The 25,285-nt window shown below is 47.5% G+C and overlaps 1 protein-coding gene across 2 annotated transcripts in view; it reads left to right on the forward strand.

Annotated features, from left to right (window-relative positions):
• The first annotated feature begins 668 nt into the window (after nt 1-668).
• Nucleotides 669-25,285, forward strand: part of patl1 (PAT1 homolog 1, processing body mRNA decay factor) — a 42,957-nt gene continuing 18,340 nt past the window's right edge. For both annotated transcript variants that reach the window (XR_011105903.1, XM_068750778.1), the window contains exons 1-11: nt 669-745; nt 5,089-5,194; nt 7,179-7,382; nt 8,013-8,255; nt 10,243-10,331; nt 10,756-10,836; nt 12,681-12,881; nt 13,360-13,461; nt 16,734-16,820; nt 17,136-17,353; nt 23,184-23,328. Coding sequence is in view for 1 of the 2 variants with exons in the window: in XM_068750778.1 (XP_068606879.1) it covers nt 731-745; nt 5,089-5,194; nt 7,179-7,382; nt 8,013-8,255; nt 10,243-10,331; nt 10,756-10,836; nt 12,681-12,881; nt 13,360-13,461; nt 16,734-16,820; nt 17,136-17,353; nt 23,184-23,328 (1,491 nt within the window). In the remaining variant the exon portion in view is untranslated. The remainder of the gene's footprint in view (nt 746-5,088; nt 5,195-7,178; nt 7,383-8,012; nt 8,256-10,242; nt 10,332-10,755; nt 10,837-12,680; nt 12,882-13,359; nt 13,462-16,733; nt 16,821-17,135; nt 17,354-23,183; nt 23,329-25,285) is intronic.

The raw sequence follows: 25,285 nt of genomic DNA on the forward strand, positions 1-25,285 counted from the left end.
AACTTAATGATGCCAGGGGTGATACAAATACAATAAATAAATAATTTAAAAATGCACAAATGTATTGTAAAGCAAAAAAGAGTGCGTGTTCTAATAGCCTTCTTATTTATTGAGCAGGAAAGGTTGGAGATGTAATGTTTCACATTGATGGACAGAGCAATAAAAGCAGGTTTTTTATTCTAGAATTTCGATTTATGAAGGTAATACTTGGTTAAAATAATAATCAAATGTATTAACTAGAACTCAGAGGTGAGGATTTCTATCATCGTTAACAAAACCAAAAAAGACACTTTCCCATTTCAGTGAAAAATCAGGGTAAATGATGATGATGATGAATATATTTATTAGATAGAATGTATTCATCATCATCATCATTTACCCTGATTTTTCACTGAAATATATCTGGACAGTTTATTCCAGCCTAACTTAGTATGAGGGCACAACCAGAACAAGTGTTTCTCTTTGATCTCCATAAAAAGGTACAGTTTACATCATATCTTTTTTGTAAATAGTGATTAGTTTGGTTAAAAAAACGTATGTGGTAATAGCCGAAATGATAGATTATTATTATGATTATTAACAGCTTTTTCCAACGCTCGTTTCAAGGCGGCGGCAGGAAGACTCTCCTTGAAGTCTAAATAAGGAAATGACGCAGCCCTCGCGAATGACGTCCTTCCGCTCCTTCTGCGTCGCTCCTGATGTAACTCTCCTCTCCAGAAATTAAAAGTCGATGTTTCGGTTCCAGGTGAGTTCTGAGCGCACGCCCCCGTGCTGGTTCACGCGCAGCGTCCGGTAATTCCGGTCTTTTGCTGATCCGTGCAGAGTTTTGAATGTTTTTTCTGTTGCTAAATCCTGCTGTTAGCGGCCTGTGAAGCAGCCCGCTTGCCTGGTAGCACGAGCCGTGTCGCTTGCCCCGGTGACGGGGATGAGGTCACTGTTTGTGATGTCGCCAGCATAATGAAATCCAGGCTGATATTTGCACCAGTATTTGCACCAGTATTTGCACCAGTATTTGCTCCTGTCCGGCTCGTTTAGTTACGGGCAGCAGCTTTCGCCGTCGCGGGTCGTGCGCAGCGTAGCGTCAGCGTTAGCATTTTGGCTAACGGCTTCTCCTGCGGTCTGCCTGAGCGCTGGAGTGTGTTTGGAGATCGTTTTGTTCTAAAGTCGTGCTGCTAACGAGCTGCTGCCCTGAACCTTCGCCGTGCTGCGTTTCCTCGTTGGCCTGGTAACTAACGCGAAACGAATGGCGGCGTCACTGCCGTATATTCAGAATCAGAATACTTTCGTTATAGTTCCTTATTTATTAAAGACTCGACACCTTTCGTCGTCTTTGATGTCTTTGGGTATTGGCCTAATGCCACTTGGAACGTTGTCATGCTAGCCCAGTGGCTAATTGTTTTAGCTCCCTGCTTGCACGAACTCGGGAAAGGACACCGAGAGAGACGCCGCATTGGCGGCTGCGGCGCCATCTTGGTCCGGTCATCCTCTCAGCGGAACCTGAAGCTGAGAGATCTCAATTTGATTTGAGCATCTGGAACAATCTGTTAATAATTCTGACGGGCTCTGGGTTCAACATGCAAATACTTTCATCGAGCCTAGATACAAGCGTTTGTGTGTAACCCGACACATACCTTCATTAATTTTAGAACGGTAAAGCTCTGTGTGAAATTGTGTGTAATACAAAGCAGACCATCGAGAGACGGAAGTCAAGCAAATACTAATACTTTCATGTTGCACGGCAAACACACAGTTTAGAAAAATACTCTGGATATAATAGATGAGTATTGCTATCTGTAATGATAGTGATTTAAATGCCGATATTTCTTTAGAGATGATTGACAGACTCTTTGATACAATGAATCCTCACACCAAAGGATTCAAAGCTTCCTTGGCTGCTTTGAATTGGATGGAGAGGAAAGCTTTTTGTCAAGATCCAGGGAGCACTTGCTCTACGGTGAAGTTCAACCATCCTCTGTTCCCTCGTGCGTCGAGTTCAACGATCATCTGTTCCCTCGTGCGTCGAGTTCAACGATCATCTGTTCCCTCGTGCGTCGAGTTCAACGATCATCTGTTCCCTCGTGCGTCGAGTTCAACGATCATCTGTTCCCTCGTGCGTCGAGTTCAGCCATCCTCTGTTCCCTCGTGCGTCGAGTTCAGCCATCCTCTGTTCCCTCGTGCGTCGAGTTCAACCATCATCTGTTCCCTCGTGCGTCGAGTTCAACCATCCTCTGTTCCCTCGTGCGTCGAGTTCAACCATCCTCTGTTCCCTCGTGCGTCGAGTTCAACCATCCTCTGTTCCCTCGTGCGTCGAGTTCAACCATCCTCTGTTCCCTCGTGCGTCGAGTTCAACCATCATCTGTTCCCTCGTGCGTCGAGTTCAGCCATCCTCTGTTCCCTCGTGCGTCGAGTTCAACGATCATCTGTTCCCTCGTGCGTCGAGTTCAGCCATCATCTGTTCCCTCGTGCGTCGAGTTCAACCATCCTCTGTTCCCTCGTGCGTCGAGTTCAACGATCATCTGTTCCCTCGTGCGTCGAGTTCAACCATCCTCTGTTCCCTCGTGCGTCGAGTTCAACCATCATCTGTTCCCTCGTGCGTCGAGTTCAACCATCCTCTGTTCCCTCGTGCGTCGAGTTCAACCATCATCTGTTCCCTCGTGCGTCGAGTTCAGCCATCCTCTGTTCCCTCGTGCGTCGAGTTCAACGATCATCTGTTCCCTCGTGCGTCGAGTTCAACCATCATCTGTTCCCTCGTGCGTCGAGTTCAACCATCCTCTGTTCCCTCGTGCGTCGAGTTCAACCATCATCTGTTCCCTCGTGCGTCGAGTTCAACCATCCTCTGTTCCCTCGTGCGTCGAGTTCAACGATCATCTGTTCCCTCGTGCGTCGAGTTCAGCCATCCTCTGTTCCCTCGTGCGTCGAGTTCAACCATCATCTGTTCCCTCGTGCGTCGAGTTCAACCATCCTCTGTTCCCTCGTGCGTCGAGTTCAGCCATCCTCTGTTCCCTCGTGCGTCGAGTTCAGCCATCCTCTGTTCCCTCGTGCGTCGAGTTCAACCATCCTCTGTTCCCTCGTGCGTCGAGTTCAACCATCCTCTGTTCCCTCGTGCGTCGAGTTCAGCCATCCTCTGTTCCCTCGTGCGTCGAGTTCAACTATATATATTTTTTTCTGATGCTTAACTTTTGTCTATTGTGTTATATCTTATACAGTGGTACCTCGACTTACGAATGTCCCTACATCCGAAATTTTCAGGTTACGAGGTTTCTGAATGGGAAAATATTGCCTCTTGTTACGGAAGCATTTCAGGATACGAGGTGAACTCTGGGAGCGGCGAATAGCGCTATTCGCCGCTCCCAGAGTTCCCCGAACGTAAACAAACTTGTAGCTGCTCTGCCATTGGCTATCGCCTAAAATCTGCCCGGCAACCCATTGCGTATGCGTGTATCCCGGCATGCTACGTGTATCCCGGCATGCTACGTGTTCGTGTGTATGCAGCGAGAGAGAGAGAGAACCCACGTTATTCGCAATGGACCCCAAAACAGGAGAAAAGAAGAGGAAGAGACTTTTTCTGGCCATAGAAACAAAGAAAGAGATACTAGAAAGGTACGAAAAGGGGATGCGTTTGAGCGATCTCGCAAAAGAATATGGCCGTAATACATCAACGATCAGCACGATAATAAAACAAAAGGAAGCCCTAAAAGCTACGGTTCCTTCCAAAGGCCTCTGTAATTTCCAAGAGGCGGTCAGCAGTGAACGACGAGATGGAGAGGTTGCTACTCATGTGGATAAAAGACAAAGAGATCGCGGGTGACACAGTGACGGAGGCCATAATTTGCGCAAAAGCAATCGCCATTTTTACCGACATAGCGAAGGAGGACACAGGCGAAGGAAATTCGGCACAAGGACCACACCCGGAGTTTAAGGCATCGCGTGGGTGGTTCGAGAAGTTTAAAAGGAGGACTGGACTTCACTCTGTTGTTCGCCATGGCGAGGCATCCAGCGCCGACCACGAAGCGGCCGCCGGATTTGTGCAAAAATTCACACAATTGATGATCGACGAAGACTACGGTGCACAGCAAGTTTTTAATTGTGATGAGACGGGCCTTTTTTGGAAGAAGATGCCACGCCACGCAAAAGCAGACGTCATTGGATCAGTACTTTAAGAAACGCGACGCAGGAAACACCGCAAAGGACCAATAAACACAGAGGACAAAAAATAACAGCTAAACGGTAAAATAAGATTTTTATTATTTTCTTTATTCTTTGGATTTTTTACATGATGTGCCTCTCGTTTTATGTTTATTGTGCGGTAATCTAATTTTAACATGCATTTGTTTCATGTTCTGATGTGCTTTTATGTTTCAATAAAAAAATATCATACTTTTGCGGGGCTTGGAACGGATTACTGCATTTACATTCAAAATGCGTCTCTACTTACGATATTTTCACGTTACGAGGTTAGTCCCGGAACGGATTAAATTCGTAAGCTGAGGTACCACTGTATATGGATAAAGTATTGAAATAGTGTTTCTTAATTTTTCAACTTATTAAAATAGCTGAGTAGAACACAATCTACCTCTGCTTCTCTATCATATATTACTGTTTACATATCTGTGTGTATTTATATATATGCATAAAAATTATACATGTCTTTTGTTTTGCAAAATACTTATCATAAATCACGTATCCCAATATTTGATTACTGTTAAGCCCACTTTGACTATTAAAACGCGCCGAACCACATGTCCCGTATCATACCTGCATGTATTGCATTTACAGGAAGAGAACTGCACACAATCAGTTTAGTATTGAGCCACATGATCGATTCACTGCGCCTGCCGAACAGATTACACTGAGTGGAGCGGGTGACCGGACCAAGATGGCCGCCCCGCGGCTCGTCAGCGCCGAAAGGAACACTTCTGGCTTAATTGTAATTACCTGAACTGAATATGTGCCGTTATTTACAACCAAAACCAAACGCAGTGCTTCGTCTTGCTCTCTTCCTCAAACAACTGTGTTTGGTTGGGCCTGAAATCTGAAGGAATTCCGCATTTGGGTTCTTCTTTTCGACCGTACGCCTTATCTTTGCAGTGCCTGGATGATGACTGTACATTGGAGGAGGAAGAGGAGGGACTGATTGAAGAGGAGAATGGAATTGATCAGTTCAACGATGACACATTTGGAGCTGGGGCCATCAGTGAGTTATGCCCCGCTATTTGAAACGTGATGACTTAAGCAATACTCTACTGGCTCACGATGGCGGCGTTTTTAAAGGGGTCACTTTCATAGGCCTTGCGCTTCTGTTAAAAATATAGATTTGTAAATATTTTTTGTAGCTTTTAGATTTTCCTCAATTAGTCGATCATTACCCTCGCCGAAGGGGAGGCGAGGGTAATGCAATTGGGTTCGTTTGTTTGTCTGTCCGAGCGCATAACTCAAAAACTAGTAACCCAATCGACTTGATATTTTTACACAAACAAGGTTCTGTCCGTGGCTCGGTCCTCCCCGAGGATGGCGTTGATCCGGATCTGGATCCAGATTCTAGAATTATTTTTGCATCTGGAATTGTGCCTCTGCTGTAAACTGCCACTTTAAGAGGGAGGGACACGAATGGCATGATGGGAAAAAGAGTCCAGAAAGTGTCTTGTAGTACGTTCCGGAGCAGCAAGCTAGAGCAGGTTTGGCCCCTCTGATCCGGAAGCCCTGTTTACTGTCTCACAAGATCCAATAGTCTATTGGAGGCGGGGTCTGCAATCTCTGATTGTCTTTTTCTCGTTATGATTGAAACATGCTCTGGATCGCTGGTTTTCAGCGCGTGTCCTCGGGGCCTTGTTGGGTCTTTATTCATTTTATTTTAAGGATCATTGATGTGGAAAACTAAGTATTCACTGCTGTATTCCACAGTTTGTTATGGACTTCAAAGACCTCTTTGGATTAACTCTAACTCTGAATATGACATTTCTTGGCCTTTGTCAGGCTCCATTAAAATGTGCTTCTAAATGCTTGCGGAGAGCTCCTCTGGGGATGTCTGACCACTGTGATATATTTGGTTCTGGCTGCCAAACTTGCCCTGAAAGAAGCAAATACATCAACGTCTGGCCAATGGAATCTAACGATGGCCGGCACTGTTTCCCTCGCATAAACTAGGATATATTTATTTATCAATTCTTGTTCAGCTGAGTGAGGCGGTCACCTTCTGTGAAGATCTGATAATTCCAAGGAAAACAGTTTATTCTCCCAAATAATAAGCCTTAGGTATTTAAATCAATGAAACATCTTCAATCAGTGACAAATCAGTATAAACAAGCTGATCAATCAGAGGTTGCAGACGTTCGCCTCCAAGTGCCATATCTCGCAATGTTGAAGAATCCTCCCATCATGCCATTCGTGTCCCTCCCTCTTAAAGTGACACTCCCATGTTACAGCACAGGCACAATTCCAGATATAAAAAAAATTCTAGAATCTGGATCCAGATCCGAGCCACGGACAGAACCTTGCTTGTGTAAAAATTCCAAGTAGATTGGGTGACTAGTTTTTGAGTTATGCGCACGGACAAACAAACAAGCAGACAGACAGACAGACAGACAAACGGACCCAATTGCAATACCCTCGCCTCTCCTTCGGCGAGGGTACAAATAGCATATTCATAGTATAGAGTTGCTTAAGCAAGAACTGAAAATTGCTAGTAAGCTATAAAAACAAAGTACAAGCCTTCCTGGGTACTGGCTTGGGGAGGTATCAGAGCTATAATAGGCATGCAGTCTAAAAAATAGGCCAATGCCCCTTGCTGGTAGGCCTGCTTCAGTTTGCTGATGACCCGAGTCCCGAGATTCTAGTAATTTACGTTGTCTTCAAGAGTACATCCCCAAGCCCTGAATGACACCGGTGTGTGTTACAAAGTAGCTGGCAGACATGTTTTCTTTGTACAAAGTCTCTCCAGCTTCACAGCATCCCTCGTCTGGAAAGGAGATCGAATTGTACTGGTGTCCAAGTCAAGTTCCAAAGTGACTTTCGGCCTGTTTCTCTCACTTCTGTTATTGTGAGGACCTTAAAAGTAAAGATCTTTTTCATAACTCTGAGCGGTCTCGGCCCACTTCAGTTTGCCCACAGGGATGTCTAGAAAATAAGCTTGTTGCCGCAGCTCTTCATCACGCGTGACGCTGTGACTGCTCCGTTTCTAGACGATGACTGGCAGGAGGAACACAAACGCCTTGCTGAGCTTGATCAGAGGAACGGGCTCGGAGCTGCAATGGGAACAAAGTCAAGTTTTAGTGGAGCTCAGAACTCAGCCACAACTCGTGTCCCTTCCACTGCAGTCCATCTTCCCCTTCCGTCTTCTCTCCACTCATTGAAGTTCTCGTCTTGCTCTGGACAGCCCCCACCAGGTCAGTATTTAAGTAGATGGCTACTGCTTAACTCAGAAATGCTGCTCATGAGCTCCTAGTGTTCTTTATTTTTTTGAACATTTTCGGTTAAGGTTGCCTAAATAACAGATAGTTAAAAAATTGGGTTTACAACAGGACAGAATGGGAGGTTCTGATTGTACAAGAAGAACAGCTGGTTACCAATTTTATCAGACGACCCCTCGTCACAATGCTAGTCTCGTTTTACTCCCCATTCAGGCAGCAGTCTGGGGCAGTAGTGAATGTGAGCGAGCAGCGTTCCTGTTCAGAACTGAATGGAATACGCTGTAGAGCAGGATGTGGGACTTTTCCAGCCAATGTTTAGTCGTTTACTTTGTCAAGAGAAGAAGAGAATATTTGAACAACTACAAATCAAATACTCCATTAAAGATAATAAGATCAACTGTTTGTCTTGGACTTAACGCTCTGCGTGTGTCAAGGGAAGTTTATCCCTGTAAGTACAGCACCTGATTGCTAGGCTTCTGATTTGACATTAATCTGTGCTTTCTCGGTATGACCACCTGTCCAATGAGGACACCTTCCACGTTGGACAGGTGGTTTTTTGAGTGGTCTTCATTGGCAGGCTTGCCTGTATACCTGTTTTCATTTCAGATGTGGAGGATCGAGCAGGCGATGGCGGTTTGGCCGCGTCCTTGAGCAGACTCATCCTGGAGGCGGACCCGGCTATAACTGTAGTCGGGGCAGCTGAGATTCCACGCGTCTCTCCCAGCTCTCCCAGCCCTTCAGCACCCGACCTATCTGACCAAACCAGAGTGTTGCTCCAGCCATCGGTCATCCCACATGCCCATCACACCCAGCTGCTGCTGCCGCCGCCTCCTAGGCCCTCGACCTCAGGTGAGAATGAATACAATACATTTACCTCTCACATAAACTTAACCGTGAACGTCCCTTAAATCTGAACTCAAAATCGCATGAAAAGTGCCGTAGAATTTGATTTCAGATTGGAGGGATGTACAATATTTATGGTTCCAGGCAGTTACCTTTATTCTGTTTCTTTAATGTATAAAAATTCAAAATCTAAACCATTCATTCTAGCAGAATGTTCTCATTGTGTCCAGTGTAGCGGTGGAATGCTGAACTCTTAATGTTCTCCTGAAGTGCGTGTATTGTACGCAATCAAAGCACTGTTGGCAGAGAAGTATGATTTCTACTGTAGTGTGTTATTGGGACGGGAATCTCTGTTCGATTCGATTCATCCACGACGCATCCGTTACGACCTCTGACGTGGTACGATCCGATGAATTCCCGTTCCACGACGCATCCGTTACGACCTCTGACGTGGTACGATCCGATAAATTCCCGTTCCACGACGCATCCGTTACAACCTCTGACGTGGTACGATCCGATAAATTCCCGTTCCACGACGCATCCGTTACAACCTCTGACGTGGTACGATCCGATAAATTCCCGTTCCACGACGCATCCGTTACAACCTCTGACGTGGTACGATCCGATAAATTCCCGTTCCACGACGCATCCGTTACGACCTCTGACGTGGTACGATCCGATGAATTCCCGTTCCACGACGCATCCGTTACGACCTCTGACGTGGTACGATCCGATAAATTCCCGTTCCACGACGCATCCGTTACGACCTCTGACGTGGTACGATCCGATGAATTCCCGTTCCACGACGCATCCGTTACGACCTCTGACGTGGTACGATCCGATAAATTCCCGTTCCACGACGCATCCGTTACGACCTCTGACGTGGTACGATCCGATAAATTCCCGTTCCACGACGCATCCGTTACGACCTCTGACGTGGTACGATCCGATAAATTCCCGTTCCACGACGCATCCGTTACGACCTCTGACGTGGTACGATCCGATAAATTCCCGTTCCACGACGCATCCGTTACAACCTCTGACGTGGTACGATCCGATAAATTCCCGTTCCACGACGCATCCGTTACAACCTCTGACGTGGTACGATCCGATAAATTCCCGTTCCACGACGCATCCGTTACGACCTCTGACGTGGTACGATCCGATGAATTCCCGTTCCACGACGCATCCGTTACAACCTCTGACGTGGTACGATCCGATAAATTCCCGTTCCACGACGCATCCGTTACGACCTCTGACGTGGTACGATCCGATAAATTCCCGTTCCACGACGCATCCGTTACGACCTCTGACGTGGTACGATCCGATGAATTCCCGTTCCACGACGCATCCGTTACGACCTCTGACGTGGTACGATCCGATAAATTCCCGTTCCACGACGCATCCGTTACGACCTCTGACGTGGTACGATCCGATAAATTCCCGTTCCACGACGCATCTGGATTCAAGTTCAACAGCGATACGATTCGATTTAAACGCTTCCCATGATTGATCTGGACTCAACGTTGCCTGGTCGAGATTACGTGATTCAGTTGGTTTCAGCTTTTGCCGCTGTGATTCCATGTTGTCATGTCTGGAGGCTCCGCCCTGCTCCACGCCCCGTCACACAATCCACCGCGGAAGACGTCTTTACGCATGTACGGACTTTTTGAAAGTTGTGGAAAAAAACTTTTATCAAAGCTATATATCTCAATGAACTGATCCAATAATCTGAAATGCGATGTCCTCTAGAGTCTGTCCCTTGAAGGAATCGATCCATCACTACGCTGCCCATGCTCTCGCATCGTGTATCGATACGAATCGAGGTCCCCCCCCCCCCCCCCCCCCATCCCTTGTATTTTAAGGGAGAGATGTCTGACACAAGCATGTAACTATGTTGTCAGTATGCGCTCAGGAAATTTGAGATTGTACACACAGACACTCCCTGCTTGATTGATGTATATTGCATTCTGGGTACTCTGCGCTCCCCCAGGCCTTTCCTCTGGCCCGCCTCCTTCGTCCATGCTCAGTTATCAACAGCAGCAGCACTTGCTTCGCCGAGGGACGGCGCCGATGGGCCCGGTAAGCCGTTTCTAACTGAACTCAAACTAGCTTGTGACGTGAAATCACTGCAAAACGCATATTTTATGATGTATGTAGAGAATAAAACTCTGCTGGTGTTTTTCATTCGGCCTTTTCACACAGGATTTTCCAGCAAAGATTAAGCTATGCTTATCTTTTTATTTTATTTACTCTGACAAAAACAAATGGGCTGGAGCCGCTTCCAGCTCATTTACATATGTTGGCATATGTAGCTGATGTCACTCCCTCGCTGTATCCGCTCTGATTATAATCCGGATGTGAGTTTGTCTTCAGTTAAATCTTGAATCAGTCCTAGATATTAAATTGTGCTTTCAGTTTTAAATAAAAACCTGATGTAGCAGCCAATTCACTGCAGTATTTATTTTTTTAATGTATGAATTGTGTGAATTAAATTTCTCATTAGGTGAGCTCTGACAATATCTGGGAGAACTCTATGGGTTTTGGTCCTGTCAGTGTCAACCCGCGACTGGTTCCGCATGTGGAGGTGAGGGACACTCATGTCTATTGGGCACTGGGCGTCTACGTCTAGTTTAACACCTGCGTGTCACCATGGCAACACAGTGTGGCCCTCCACTTATTGGAAGGTCCTGGTTTAATCCCCAGCCTTTGCAGTCTACATATAGTGAAGCCCAAATTACTCCCAGTAGCTGTTCCATCGACACGTTGAACCTTGCACGACGGCGACAGAAGACTCCTGACCACTAAGACGAGGACTACAACTAGGACTACAACGACTTGATCTCTGCTGTGACATTCAGATGTAGGCTCAGAATTAAGAGTCATTGACATGAAAGCATATATTCATGCCGCCTGGATGAAGACATACGCAAACACGAGGTCACATCTACCAAACGCTGAGGCTGAGCAATACTGGAAAACGAATGGGAAAGGAAGCCTTACATAACGCCGATGCTAAATGTCTGTGAGCAGACCACATCAATATCCCAGAACATGAACAAGGAAGCAGTTCCTAAGTGGATATCTGGGACAGCAGAAACCCAAGGTAAACTCGAAAAAGACAATCAGAGACTGCAGACTCCGCCTCCAATAGACTATTGGATCTTGTGAGACAGTAAACAGGGCTTCCGGATCAGAGGGGCCAAACCTGCTCTAGCTTGCTGCTCCGGAACGTACTACAAGACTCCTTCTGGACTCTTTTTCCCATCATGCCATTCGTGTCCCTCCCTCTTAAAGAGGCAGTTTACAGCACAGGCACAATTCCAGATGTAAAAATAATTCTAGAATCTGGATCCAGATCCGGATCAACGCCATTCTCGAGGAGGACCGAGCCACGGACAGAACCTTGCTTGTGTAAAAATATCAAGTCGATTGGGTTACTAGTTTTTGAGTTATGCGCTCGGACAGACAAACAAGCAAATACCCCAAACACCCAATTTCATTACCCTCGCCTCCCCTTCGGCGAGGGTAATGAAGACCTAGCAATGGTGGCAAACTGCCGGACTAACAGACAGCTGGCAGGGCCACAGAGGGCAAGGTCCACCACGGTAGACGCCACCGGGGGCAGGCTGCAGTGATGCCCATGAGATGGCCCAGCACGTAATAGCAGGGCGAAGATGTTAAACCAGCGTGCAGCTACGGCCGAAAAAGTCTGTCGTCTTTTCAAATTGTACTTTTAAGGTCGAATTATTGCAGGTTTTTGAGAGTACTATAGGCACTATAGTCTGTGTCTTGGGATTCAACCCCTTCTGTGATCGAGTTTGACACGCCGGGTGTACAGGAACATCTGGACCCAGCTTGAATTGGATGTATCACAGAAGGTGTTTTAGTACAACATGGCTGAGGTCCATTGATTTCAGCTTCTAGAAAATATGACATGGTGTTGGTCATCATAGAACTATAGCGTGCAATAGTGGTAGAATAGTGATACCGGCTGACCGCACCAGACTGAGAAGTTCCGAGGGTTGAAGGAGCAGCTGGAACAGATGTGGCAGGTCAAGACTAACATGGTCCCTGTTTCAGTAGGAGCACTAGGGACCAAATAATTGATATTGCATACAGCCTATATCAGATAGAGTAGAATAGCACTTTATTGTCATTTCACACAGTGGTGCAATGAAATTAAGTAGGCTCCGCCTCTTGAATCAGGCTTAAAAATATTTCAAAGGGAAACATCGAACAAAGCTATTTGAACAAACCTTGTTCCACATCAGCCATGGGACCCATATCCTGCAATATAATGTGTAATGTCTTTCCTCCTCCTTGAATCTGTTGCATTATATATGAGTGTGTCCAATGTCCAAAAGGCTTGTGTGCTACTGAGTTTTGAAAGTCCTGTTAATTTAATATTTTGTGACCTGTCTTCTTCAGGACAGTCCCTTAATGTCTTTAATCAAGGACGTGGGACTTCCTAAACCATCTCCTCAGAGTAGGAATGATGATGGTCAGGACTTGTCAGAGAGGGTTCCACCTCCACGCTCTTCCTCTCCTGTGATTGGGTCCCCTCCGGTGAGGGCAGTACCTATTGGGACCCCACCCAAGCAGCCCATGAGCCATGTCCTGAATCATCAGGTGAAGGTTACTCTACATCTCTCCTGAATCTGTACAATGTTCTTATCCATAGTTTCCCTGTCCTCTTCATTATTAATAGGGTGTTTGTCTTTCTAATTCAATTCAATTCAGTTTTATTTTTGTCTCTCTCTCTCTCTCTATATATATATATAGAGAGAGAGAGAAGCTGTGTGTCATAGGAGGCCAATCCACCAGTGCTGGCCTATGACAGCATATTGATTATTGTATTGATTAACTATAAGCTTTTTTAAAAAGGAAAGTCTTTAGTCTACATAGATATGGTGTCTGTCTCACGAACCAATCAGGGAGCTGGCCGGCGTTTTGGGACCGTTTTAGAGAATAAATGGTTTAAACTTTCATGTGGTTATCTGATGGAATCATGAAGTTACATGTTATGGTACGTAGTTAATGTTAGTCTCTCCCTATGTTAGCTGAAGTTAGCGTACCGCGCTGCTTGTCTGTCTGTAACTTTGTGTAGATTCATCATCCCATGACGGTTCATGTGAGGGCCCCGGTCCAGCACAGATATCCTCCCCCCTTCCCTGAGCGGCTGTCACCAAATACCCTCCTCAATATCGCCGTGAGTCTTTCCATGCTTTTATCCTCTCTTTAATACATGAGTCAACAGAATTCTTGTGATTTCACGTATAAACCGCTGGGTCTACACGTCACGTCCCTTTTGGGTTTTGTTTCTTCCTGTTGATACATGTAGCCGCTGCCGTTCCGCTGTGCTAAGCTATCCAATAAAGCAGCATGAGAGGCTAAAGACAGCACGAGTAGAATATTTGTTCTTCTGCACTCCAAGCGGCTCTTTCCTCGACCTGCACGCCTTAACATTATTAACAGGAAAACGTTTACTGTACCTACTATATATTTATATTTCTCAAACAAATGTTTAGTTCTGAAAAGGTTTTGATCTTTGGTTTCATTCTATAATGATGCTTCCGGATGGCGCCTCCTACGGTCGACGTTAATTGTGCGTCTGCGTGCGCTTACAACCGTGAAGAGCTTCTAAACTAAATGCCCCACCAGAGAGGAGAACACGCTGGACCATTGCTACGCGACGGTGGGCGGGGCCTATCGCGCTGTGCCACGTGCCGCCCTCGGACTATCAGGCCACGTGGTCATCCACCTCATCCCAGCATACAGAGACTGAAGCTTGCTAAACCTGTAGCAAGCACATCGAAGATCTGGACCGGTGAGGCTGTTGAGGAGCTCCGCTCGTGTTTGGAGACGACAGACTGGGACACATTTAGGGCTGCTACGGATAACCTGGACGAGGACACGGACACGGTGACCTCATGGATCAGCTACAATGAGGAGCGCATTGTACCAACGCGCAGCAGGGTGAGTTACGCTAACGACAAGCCCTGGTTCACGCCGAAGCTCAGCCAGATCAGACGTGAGAAAGAGACAGAGACAGCTATAAGGAGGTGAAGTACAGGTTTAGCAGGGAGCTGAAGAACGCTAAATCAGTATATTCACGCAGACTCCAGCAGCAGTTCTCTGCCAACGACCCTGGGGGGGGCATTACCAACGACAAGCCCAAAGCCCCCCGAGCTCTGAACGACCTGCCGCTTGCCCAGCGCTTAAACATGCACTACTGCCGCTTTGACCAACCAGCCCCCCACACCCCTCCAGTCACCCCCTCCTCCACCCACAACATCGAGGGAAACCCGCCAAATGCCTCCATAGACTCTCCCCCCCCCACTGTCCTCTGCATCCAGGAGCAGGATGTGCACAGACAGTTCACAAAGCTGAACCCCCGTAAAGCTGCGGGGCCGGACAATGTTCCCCCCCCCACCCTGGAACATTGTGCCAGTGAGCTGACTCCTGTCTTCACAGACATCTTTAACACCTCCCTGGAGTCCTGTCATGTTCCAGCCTGCTTCAAGTCCTCCACCATTGTCCCTGTCCCCAAGAAGCCGAGGATCACAGGACTTAGTGACTACAGACCGATAGCGCTGACATCTGTAGTCAGGAAGTCTTTTGAGCACCTGGTTCTCCACCACCTGAAGACCCTCACCGCCCCCCTCCTGGACCCGCTGCAGTTCGCCTACCGAGCCAACAGGTCTGTAGACGACACAGTCAGTCTGGTCCTCCACTTCATCCTGCAGCATCTGGACCAGGAACCTACGCCAGGATCCTGTTTGTGGACTTCAGCTCTGCGTTCAACACCATCCTCCCGGGACTGCTCCAGGACAAGCTGCTCCAGCTCGACGTGCCCGACTCCCTCTGCTGGTGGATCACCGACTTCCTGACGGAGCGGAGGCAGCATGTGGGGCTGGGGTCTACGGTCTCGGACACCCTGACTATCAGCACCGGATCCCCCCAGGGCTGTGTACTTTCCCCCCGGCTCTTCTCCCTGTACACCAACTGCTGCACCTCCAGCCATCAGTCCGTCAAACTGATTAAGTTTGCGGACGACACCACCCTCATCGGGCTCATCTCGGACGGTGATGAGTCTGACTATAGGAGGGAGGTGGACCGGCTGGTGTCCTGGTGTAGCAGCAACAACCTGGAGCTGAACAGCCAGAAAAGAGTGGAGATGATCGTCGACTTCAGGAAAGTCACAGCCCCACCGCCCCCCCTCGCCCTCACAGACTCCCCTACCCCCATCTCCATCGTGGACTCTTTCCGCTTCCTGGGCACCACCATCACCCGGGACCTCAAGGGGGAGCCGACCATCAGCTCCCTCATCAAGAAGGCTCAGCAGAGGATGTACTTCCTGCGGCAGCTGAGGAAACTCAAGCTGCCGACCCAGATGTTGGTGCAGTTCTACACCTCCATCGTGGAGTCCGTCCTTACCTCCTCCATCACCATGTGGTACGCTGGCGCCACCACCAGGGACAGACACAGAGTGCAGCGCATTGTACGTGCCGCGGAGAAGGTGATCGGCTGCAAGCTGCCGTCCCTCCAGGACCTGTATGTCTCCAGGACTCGGAGGCGTGCAGGTCGGATCACAGCCGACCCCTCCCACCCTGGACATGGACTCTTTGACCCTCTCCCCTCAGGCAGGAGGCTACGGTCCATCCGGACCAGAACCTCCCGCCACAAGAACAGCTTCTTTCCCTCAGCCGTAAGACTAATGAACACTTAATAATTCTGTCCCAGAGTCCTGAATACAACTTGCACTTTTCCATTTGCACTGCGTGATGACGCTAGTTTACTGCTGCTAGTACACATCTGTGTAACCACTCCGGCTGCTGTTGATGTCTGTACTTGTATGGTCTTTGTATTTTGTCCTTAATGTTAGATGTAGCACGACTTCACCGAGAAACGTTCCTAGTCTGTGAACACTCACTGAAAATGGCAATAAACCACTTCTGATTCTGATTCTGATAATATTTAGATTAATGCCTGCCTGTTAAACGTGTATAAAGTGTGTGGTGAGGGGTTTTGCAGCCTTAAAACATTATGTACATGTATAGTAATCGTAAAAAAAATAAAGATGACTACATTGTGGATTTCACTTATTGCGGGTTGTTTTCAGTATGTAACCCCCGCGGAAAATGAGGGACTACTGTATATGCAAAAGGAAAGATAATGGTCTCTGGTATTGTTCAGGGGGCCGGGACAAATGTGGGGGCGGGCCATAGTTTGGGGACCACAGTTGTAAAGACTTAAATTGCACCTGAACAACCCTGGAGTTTGGGGGCAAACACTAGTTTTCATCGGTAGCAGTTACATTTGACTTGTTTTCACCATCAATAGACGCACACGCTGTTTCAATGGATGCTAATAACTACACAACTACGTTTTGATCATTGTAGGATTGAACTCATGAATTTGCACAGCCAAATGTAATTTTGTCTTCGGGGGTGTAACATAGACATGTTTATGTTTGTCTAGAACTCCCCGCTGTGTCGCAGCCCGTTCCCCCCTGGAGTTGGACCAGTCCTGTCTCCGATTCAGCGGGCTCAGCTGCTCAGCTCCCAGGTTGATATTGCACGCATCCTGTACATTACATGCAACACGCTGTTTCTTATACAAAAATAAAAGGTAGTACTTGCTAATATCTAGAGAATAAGAAACTGTAGCTCCTCTTGAAAACTGTCTGTTATAGAATTTCTCTGTGATTATGAAGGAGGCGGTGTTTTTAAATCTTTGTTCTTTTTACTTTGAAGCTAGCGCATTGACTAAAGGGACATTTTCAGGAATGCTATTTGCTGCTGGTGTATCGATAAAGACATTGACCTCAGCTGCCCCACCTTTCTGTTTCTTTCTGCGGCCTCTTGGGTTCTGTCTCTGAAGGTGGCTGGCTTTCCCTGCAGCAGTCCAGCACCTCCTTTGTTATCATCTGGTGCTGGTTTCAGGCCATTCTTCGGGGGCCCTCCTCCACCTGGTCACCGAATGGGTCTGCAAGCCCCTCATGGTCCTTCCAACCATGTGCCACCCATCCGACACAACACCACCCACCTCCACCCTCAGCACCGTCGGATGCTCACTCAGCGCATGCAGAACAGGACATGGTAAAGAGTTTAATTTGTATTTTGTTTTCTTTGTAATGTGTGGCAGCAATGAGTATAATTGAATTCGACCTGGTTGCGTGAGACTTTCAAAGACCGAGGACTGCCAGACATTCACAGGGTGGAGACAAAACAACCACTCCACAAGCCAACGGGGCAGTACAGGGGACGAAACCCCTCCGGGCAGGAACTCGCAGTCCATCTGCCCCTGAAAGACGGGGGCCACGTCTTAACCTGGGAGTACAGTGTGTGAGGGAGGGTTTAAAGAAGACATCTGTCCCTCAGCAGAGGAGAAAGTCTCTGCCATCAGCTGCCCCCAACCTGCCACCGTGGGGGGCCTACAGCCCACAGGTGAAGCCTATGTTACTGGGGTTTGACGACTAGGGTAGTAAATGAGGTACGACCTGGACAAGTCACCAGTTCATCACAGGACAACGTAGAAGATTCAACAACTTTATTAATCCCTCAAAGGGCAATTTCTGTGCAGTTCACCAGCAGCACAACAGCGTACAGCGTGTTATGTCAGAGAGATCAGTGAGGTCATAGATAATAAATACAGCAATAAGATAATAATAATAACTGGCAGTAATAAACAGAAAATATCTTGTACAATGCTCAGTTATATAAAACACTGCTTAAGATCTGGAGTATCTGTTAGTTCTCCCCAGAGGTGCACGATGGCGGCGCCCTGAAGGCGTCACCGTGAACTGACTCTCCCAGAGTGACCTTAAATCAGATAATACTGTTCAGGCTGTTCAAGATTCAAGATTCAAGATTCAAGATACTTTATCGTCATTATGCGAGCGTAATAAAATCGTGAGAAGGCCCACAGCTTAAGGCACACATCATAACATAAACTAAATTATCTCTCTTAAGAAACAATAGATACACACAGAGAGAATATATATACACAGAGAGAATATATATACACACAGAGAGAGTGAGAATCACAGGCAGTAGTGCAGAATAGCAGCAGCAGCAACAGGACATAAAGCGTCCCAGATCACGACAAGGGAACGACTGCTTTCACAGCTCGGGGGAAGAAGCTGTTCCTGAGCCTCGCTGTGCTGCTTCTGATTGTCCTGAACCGCCTCCCTGATGGGGGCGGGACAAACAGTCTGTGGCCCGGGTGGGTGGGGTCTGTGGGCGGGACAAACAGTCTGTGGCCCGGGTGGGTGGGGTCTGTGGGCGGGACAAACAGTCTGTGGCCCGGGTGGGTGGGGTCTGTGGGCGGGACAAACAGTCTGTGGCCCGGGTGGGTGGGGTCTGTGGGCGGGACAAACTGTGTGGCCCGGGTGGGTGGGGTCTGTGGGCGGGACAAACAGTTTGTGGCCCGGGTGGGTGGGGTCTGTGGCGATGCGTCTGGCCCTCCTCTGGACTCTGGAGGTGTAAACAGAGTCCAAATCAGACAGACGGTGACCCACAATCCCCTGAGCTGTCCTCACCACCCGGGATAGGTCCTTCCTGTCCTGCGCCGTGCAGCTGCCGTCCCACACGGTCGCACTGAGACACAGGATGCTCTCTATCGTGGCCCGGTAGAAGTCTTCAAGCAGCACAGAGGAGAGTCCAGCCCGCTTCAGCTTCCTGAGGAAGAAGAGCCGTTGCTGGGCCTTCTTCACCAGGTGTCTGGTGTTGAGTGTCCAGGAGAGGTCAGAGGAGATGTGGATGCCCAGGAATTTAATGTTCTCCACACGCTCCACTGCTTCCCCTCGTATGCACAGGGGGGCGTGTTCAGTCCTCCTGGACCTCCTGTAGTCCACTATGACCTCCTTGGTCTTGCTGGTGTTCAGAACTTCACAACCATGTTTGTGGAGTGGATGCAGAGCAGGGCTGAGAACGCAACCCTGGGGGGTCCCAGTGTTCAGGATCAGAGGGGAGGATGTGGTGTCTCCTATCCTCACCACCTGGGGCCGGTTGCTGAGGAAGTCCCTGACCCAGGAGCAGAGCGGTGGAGACAGTCCCAGGCTGTGGAGCTTCAGAGCCAGCATGTCCGGTGGAACGGTGTTAAAAGCTGAACTGAAGTCCACAAACAGCATCCTGACGTAGGTGTTAGGCTGCTCCAGGTGAGTCAGGGCCGAGTGCAGTGTCAGCGAGACGGCGTCCTCCGTGGAGCGGTTCCCCCTGTAGGTGAACTGCAGGCTGTCCAAGCCAGCAGGGACGGCGTCCTTGATGTGTTTAAGGAGGATCCTCTCGAAGCACTTCATCACCACCGGAGTCAGAGCAACAGGGCGGTAATCGTTGAGGCAGGAGACGGATGATTTATTGGGTACCGGCACAATGATGGAGGACTTAAGGCAGGCAGGGACGGTGGACAGCTGCAGGGACAGGTTGAAGATGTCCAGGAGAACCCCTGCCAGTTGGTCAGCACACGTCTTCAGTGTCCGGCCTGACACGCCATCTGGTCCCGCAGCCTTGTTGATGTTGATCCTCCTCAGGGCTGAGGAGACCTGGTGCAGCTGCAGGACGAGCGGCTGATGCTGCACCTCAGGCTGGGGCAGATCCACAGACCTTCTGCTGCTCGGAGAGTCGAAGCGTGAGAAGAATCTGTTCAGGGTGTCGGGCAGGGTGGAGTCGTGGCTGGCGTGCTGGTCCCTGATAGACGGAACCAGCAAACGCAAGAAAATGTCAATAGACTCTCAGTGAATGAGCAGTAAAAACCCCTTAAGGTCCTCACACGGACATTGATTGACGGTGTAAAATCATTAGGCCCGAGCGCCTATTCTAGGCGTAAGGGGCTATTGCTTTTGCAACGCAGAAGACAAGTTGACGAGCGTAGCGAGTCAACCCTCGACAAAGTTGACGAGCGCAGCTCGTCAACCCTCGGCATCCAACTTTGCCATGCTGTTGAGGACGACCAACACACTCACGCACACACACACCGACACTCAACAGCACACACACACACACCGACACTAAACAACACAAATGCACACACACAGAGATCCACAAACACGAGTTGACGAGCGCAGCGAGTCAACTCGTGTTTGTAACTGTCTTCCGATGGTTGACGAGCGCAGCGAGTCAACCATCGGGCGACCAACACACCCACGCCCACACCCACGACACTCAACAGCACACACACACACACCCCGACACTAAACAACACAGACACACAGACACACAGACACACACACAAACACGAGTTGACGAGCGAAGCTCGTCAACTCGTGTTTGTGTGCCCCCACAGACGCGTAGCCCCCGTCGAGACCATTCCGAAAATGTATTTTGTGTAGAAATCGCACACTCAGAAAAAAAGTTATATTGTTTTTGCAAAAATTCTTTATTCTTCTTTATTTTTCTTTTTCTTTTTCTTTTTCTTCTTTGTTCTGCTGTTTAAACGGCAATTTGACCCCCTGAACATGCTCGAAAACTCACCAAACTTTGAACCAAGCTCAGAACCGGCGAAAAATTAATTATTTTATGTGTTTTAAAATTGGGCATGAAAAAGTGGCGCGCTAGCGCCACCTACAAAAATCACAATGCATTGTGCCTATGGGGGGTCCGACGCCAACTTTGTCGGACAGCCACGAAATTCGGTACACACATGCGTCAAGTCAGGGCAAAAAAAAAAAGAAATTATGGCCACGCCCCCAAACACACAGGAAGGCGGCCATATTGGATATAATTTTAAAAACTGCAGAGTCAGCATTTGCACACACACACACTCCAATCCAAACCAAATTTTAAACACTTATTGACCCTTCCTACCTGGACACTTTAAAAGGGAAACTTTGACAATCAGCCTTACAGCGCCCCCTAGAGAACGATAACAAAAATTGAATGGGAATTAAAAAAATACTTTGCCAGAAATGATTGAAACTTACCAGAAAAGTCCCTCATGTGGTCCCGATCAAAAAACACAATCGTAACCATGTTGTTTTTACGCTGTTGCCATGGCGATGGCAACCCCTCCTATGGGGAGGGGTCCGACGCCAACTTTGTCGGACAGCCACGAAATTCGGTACAGACATGCGTCATGTCAGGGCAAAAAAAAAATGTATTGTGGCCACGCCCCTAGACACACAGGAAGGCGGCCATATTGGATTGAAACTCCTGACGGCAGATGGCCATATAATCCAAATAACGATTTGACTAAACTGTGAGCTACTCATGCAGCTCAAATCTAAACACTTGCGAAGCACTCAGGACAAAAGCGGCGTGCGTCGGCGGGTCAGCTCAACGGCCTGTCGGCCGGCGAGGGCCTACAACGCCGCTTGCGGCTTTAATTTTATTTTTGTTTTTCTAATGTTACGTGGCATCAATTGAGTTATTGAATATTGGTTTTATTTTTATTTGTATTGTTAAAGGGCGATGATTTATAAGGACTTTCAACGGAAACAAGACCGCAAGGGCTTTTTAGAAATGCTCCTCTTAGACAGGATGTTTGACTGTACTTGTACTGTAATACATGCTACTGTGTGACTGTACTTGTACTCTAACATTCTATCTAATAAATATATTCATCATCATCATTGAAAAGTGCTCAGCGTCCTCCTCAGAGGCATTCAGGTCAAGAAACTTATCGTCACACCGGTTAACAAATTCAGAAAGTTCTGTGCCATGTTCAGATTCTGAGCCTTGGAGTAAAGATAGGAGTACAGATAGGAGTACAGATAGGAGTACAGATAGGAGTACAGATAGGAGTACAGATAGGAGTAAAGATAGGAGTAAAGATAGGAGTAAAGATAGGAGTAAAGATAGGAGTAAAGATAGGAGTACAGATAGGAGTACAGATAGGAGTACAGATAGGAGTACAGATAGGAGTACAGATAGGAGTAAAGATAGGAGTAAAGATAGGAGTACAGATAGGAGTACAGATAGGAGTACAGATAGGAGTACAGATAGGAGTACAGATAGGAGTACGGTGTCATCGAAAAGCTCCAGAGACGTCCTGCAGCTATCAGTGTCCATGATGAATGACAGAGGGGACGCACCCCTGAGGTGAACTTGTGTTTGACAGTTGTGGAGGACATGTTTCCATTCACGAACACTTGCTGGACTCTGTCAGTGAGGAAGTTCAAGATCAGCAGGAGAAGCTGGTCAGGGAGATTAAAGTGAGGTAAAAGCTGAAGAAAAGGGTTAGGGTCTTTTTCCAGGTGCTTGTACACAGTATCCAATATAAATAGTTTAGCATCATCGACCCCTTTGATTGGCTGGTAAGCAAACTGCAGCTGATCCATTGTTCTCTGAAAAATCCAAACTATCAAATCTGGAGAGGAAAGCGTTAAGAGTTCAAAGCTACATGCTACATGCTACATGCTGTATCATTTTCCTTCCCCCCGAGGTAACAATATAACAATAACTCACCGTTGTTCAGGCGTTAATGTCCGTGTTCACAACACCCCAGCCTTGTTCAGTTGTGAACGCGTGACAGAAACACGTGGAGCTCACTTTGTCAGTGTGCGAGTTGAACGGCGCGGTTTTTCATTCCGTTGTTCTGAGCTGAGCCAGCGACTTTGTCTTTGATAGAAACCACTAGCGTTGTGTAACATTTATGGTTTAGGCCAGAACAAAATGAGCTTCCCTCCTTGAATGATTTGTAGCTGCCTGTCATCGTTCACTGTATGCGCTTCTACTTTCCCTCAACATTGATATGCCCCGCCTCCAAACAACGCCGCAGGAAGTGATCGTTTGTCAAAGAAAACATGGAACAATCCGCTAAAGAACGCAGCTGCTCCTAAACCCGTGACGTTTTTAATTATTACTTTCGTTTATTTCAGTGGCCACCGTGCGTTTTCCTCTCATTAAGGGGCAGCAACGCTTTCGCGTCTGTCTGTAAATGTGATGTGGGGGAAAAGGCTCCTGAATCCTTTGTCGCTTCGTGTCCCTGCAGTGACCGTGGTAGGACTGGAGCAGACCCACGCAACAGGGACCCTTACAGCAACCTGATGACCCAGAAAGAGAAGGAATGGGTAACCAAGATCCAGATGATGCAGCTTCAAAGTACTGACCCCTACCTGGATGACTACTACTATCAGGTTGATGTTTGATGATTATCTTTTCAGTCACATTCATGTATAATTTATTAGAACCTTCACTTTTAAATGGTTATGTTTTCACCCTTGTCCATTTGTATGTTAGATGACTTAAGTCAATTCTACTGGATGCAGTACAGTAGTCCCTCATTTTCAGGACTCGGGTATATATGGATATTTATTGTCATTACTTTTCGTGTGGAAGTATTCTGAAGTGGACGACAAAAACCTGGAGGTTGAGCTGCTGTTCATTTTATTTTAAATATTGGTATTTAATAATAATAATGCATTGATTTTATACAGCGCTTTTCTAGATACTCAAAGACGCTTTACATTGTATTACATTATTCATTCACTCCATACTCGGTAAGATGACGGGGCGAGGCTGCCAATCTGAGCCCCACGGACATTCACACGGTGGGTGAAGCGTCTTGCCTAAGGACACAACGACAGCATACACATGTGCCCGAGCCGGGAATCGAACCGCCAACCTCTCGATCATAGGACGACCCTCTCAACCACCTGCGCCACTGTCGCCCAATATTGATATTTCCTGTTGCACTAGTCCAAGTACAAAGTGAACAAAGTGTTAAAGGGATGTTATTAGGTGAATGGACTGCACTTATATAGCGCTTTACATGAGGCCTCGCATTCACCCATTCACACACACTCACCCTCCAGTGGGCGACTGCTGCCATGCAAGGTGCAGCCAGACCCACCGGGAGACATTCGGGGTTCAGTGTCTTGCCCAAGGACACTTCGACATGCAGACAGTCAGAGCTGGGATTTGAACCACCGACCTTCTGATCACTGGACGGCCCGCTGAGCCACAGCTGCCCACGGTTGAATGTTTAAGTTTCGCCACAGAAGTGCTCTGTTTAAGGGTTGAATGTTGAAATAAGATGATAAAATAAAAAATACCCTTATTTTTCATTTGAATCCTGGATGCGTTTTTCACTTTTTTTTAAATGTATTATAGAAGTCGGCTCAGGACTCTGTATCGGTTCAAAATCAAAGGACTCGGACTCGGGGGGGCAAAACAACCTGATCGAGACATCCCTACTTTTAACCCCCAAACCCAAAACGAGTGCATTCACACGGTACCGGTAGTTCTTACTGGTATTTGCGCCGCCGCCTTTCCAACTCCATTAGTCACAGTTCAAAGCTACATGCTACATGCTGTATCATTTTCCTTCCCCCCGAGGTAACAATATAACAATAACTCACCGTTGTTCAGGCGTTAATGTCCGTGTTCACAACACCCCAGCCCTGTTCAGTTGTGAACGCGTGACGGAAACACGTGGAGCTCACTTTGTCAGTGTGCGAGTTGAACGGCGCGGTTTTTCATTCCGTTGTTCTGAGCTGAGCCAGCGACTTTGTCTTTGATAGAAACCACTAGCGTTGTGTAACATTTATGGTTTAGGCCAGAACAAAATGAGCTTCCCTCCTTGAATGATTTGTAGCTGCCTGTCATCGTTCACTGCATGCGCTTCTACTTTCCCTCAACATTGATATGCCCCGCCTCCAAACAACGCCGCAGGAAATGATCGTTTATCAAAGAAAACATGGAACAATCCGCTAAAGAACGCAGCTGCTCCTAAACCCGTGACCGGGAACAAGTTTATTCCTGCTAGAAGCGGCTCAAGAGGATTCTCAGTCCGTTCTGGAATCATCCTGCAGCAGCAGTTCTGACTGGAGATGGGAGACCTTCTGTTTAAATTAGTTTTTATATATTTCTTTACCTGTTAAAACAACACAAGATTAGAAAAAATAGTAATTGATAGCCCCATTCTTTGTGGAATGTTTATTTCCATGGTTTCTCAAGAGTTTGTATAAAATAAAAGACTTCTGAACAAGTCAAATCTGTCCCCTACCTTGTTAAAACGGTGTTAGTAATTAGTGTGAGTAATCATAAAACATGATCAGTGTATTTACACAGATGAATATTATTCATGGTAAA

The sequence above is a fragment of the Brachionichthys hirsutus genome, chromosome 17 (assembly GCF_040956055.1).
Source record: "Brachionichthys hirsutus isolate HB-005 chromosome 17, CSIRO-AGI_Bhir_v1, whole genome shotgun sequence".
Lineage (NCBI taxonomy): Eukaryota > Metazoa > Chordata > Actinopteri > Lophiiformes > Brachionichthyidae > Brachionichthys > Brachionichthys hirsutus.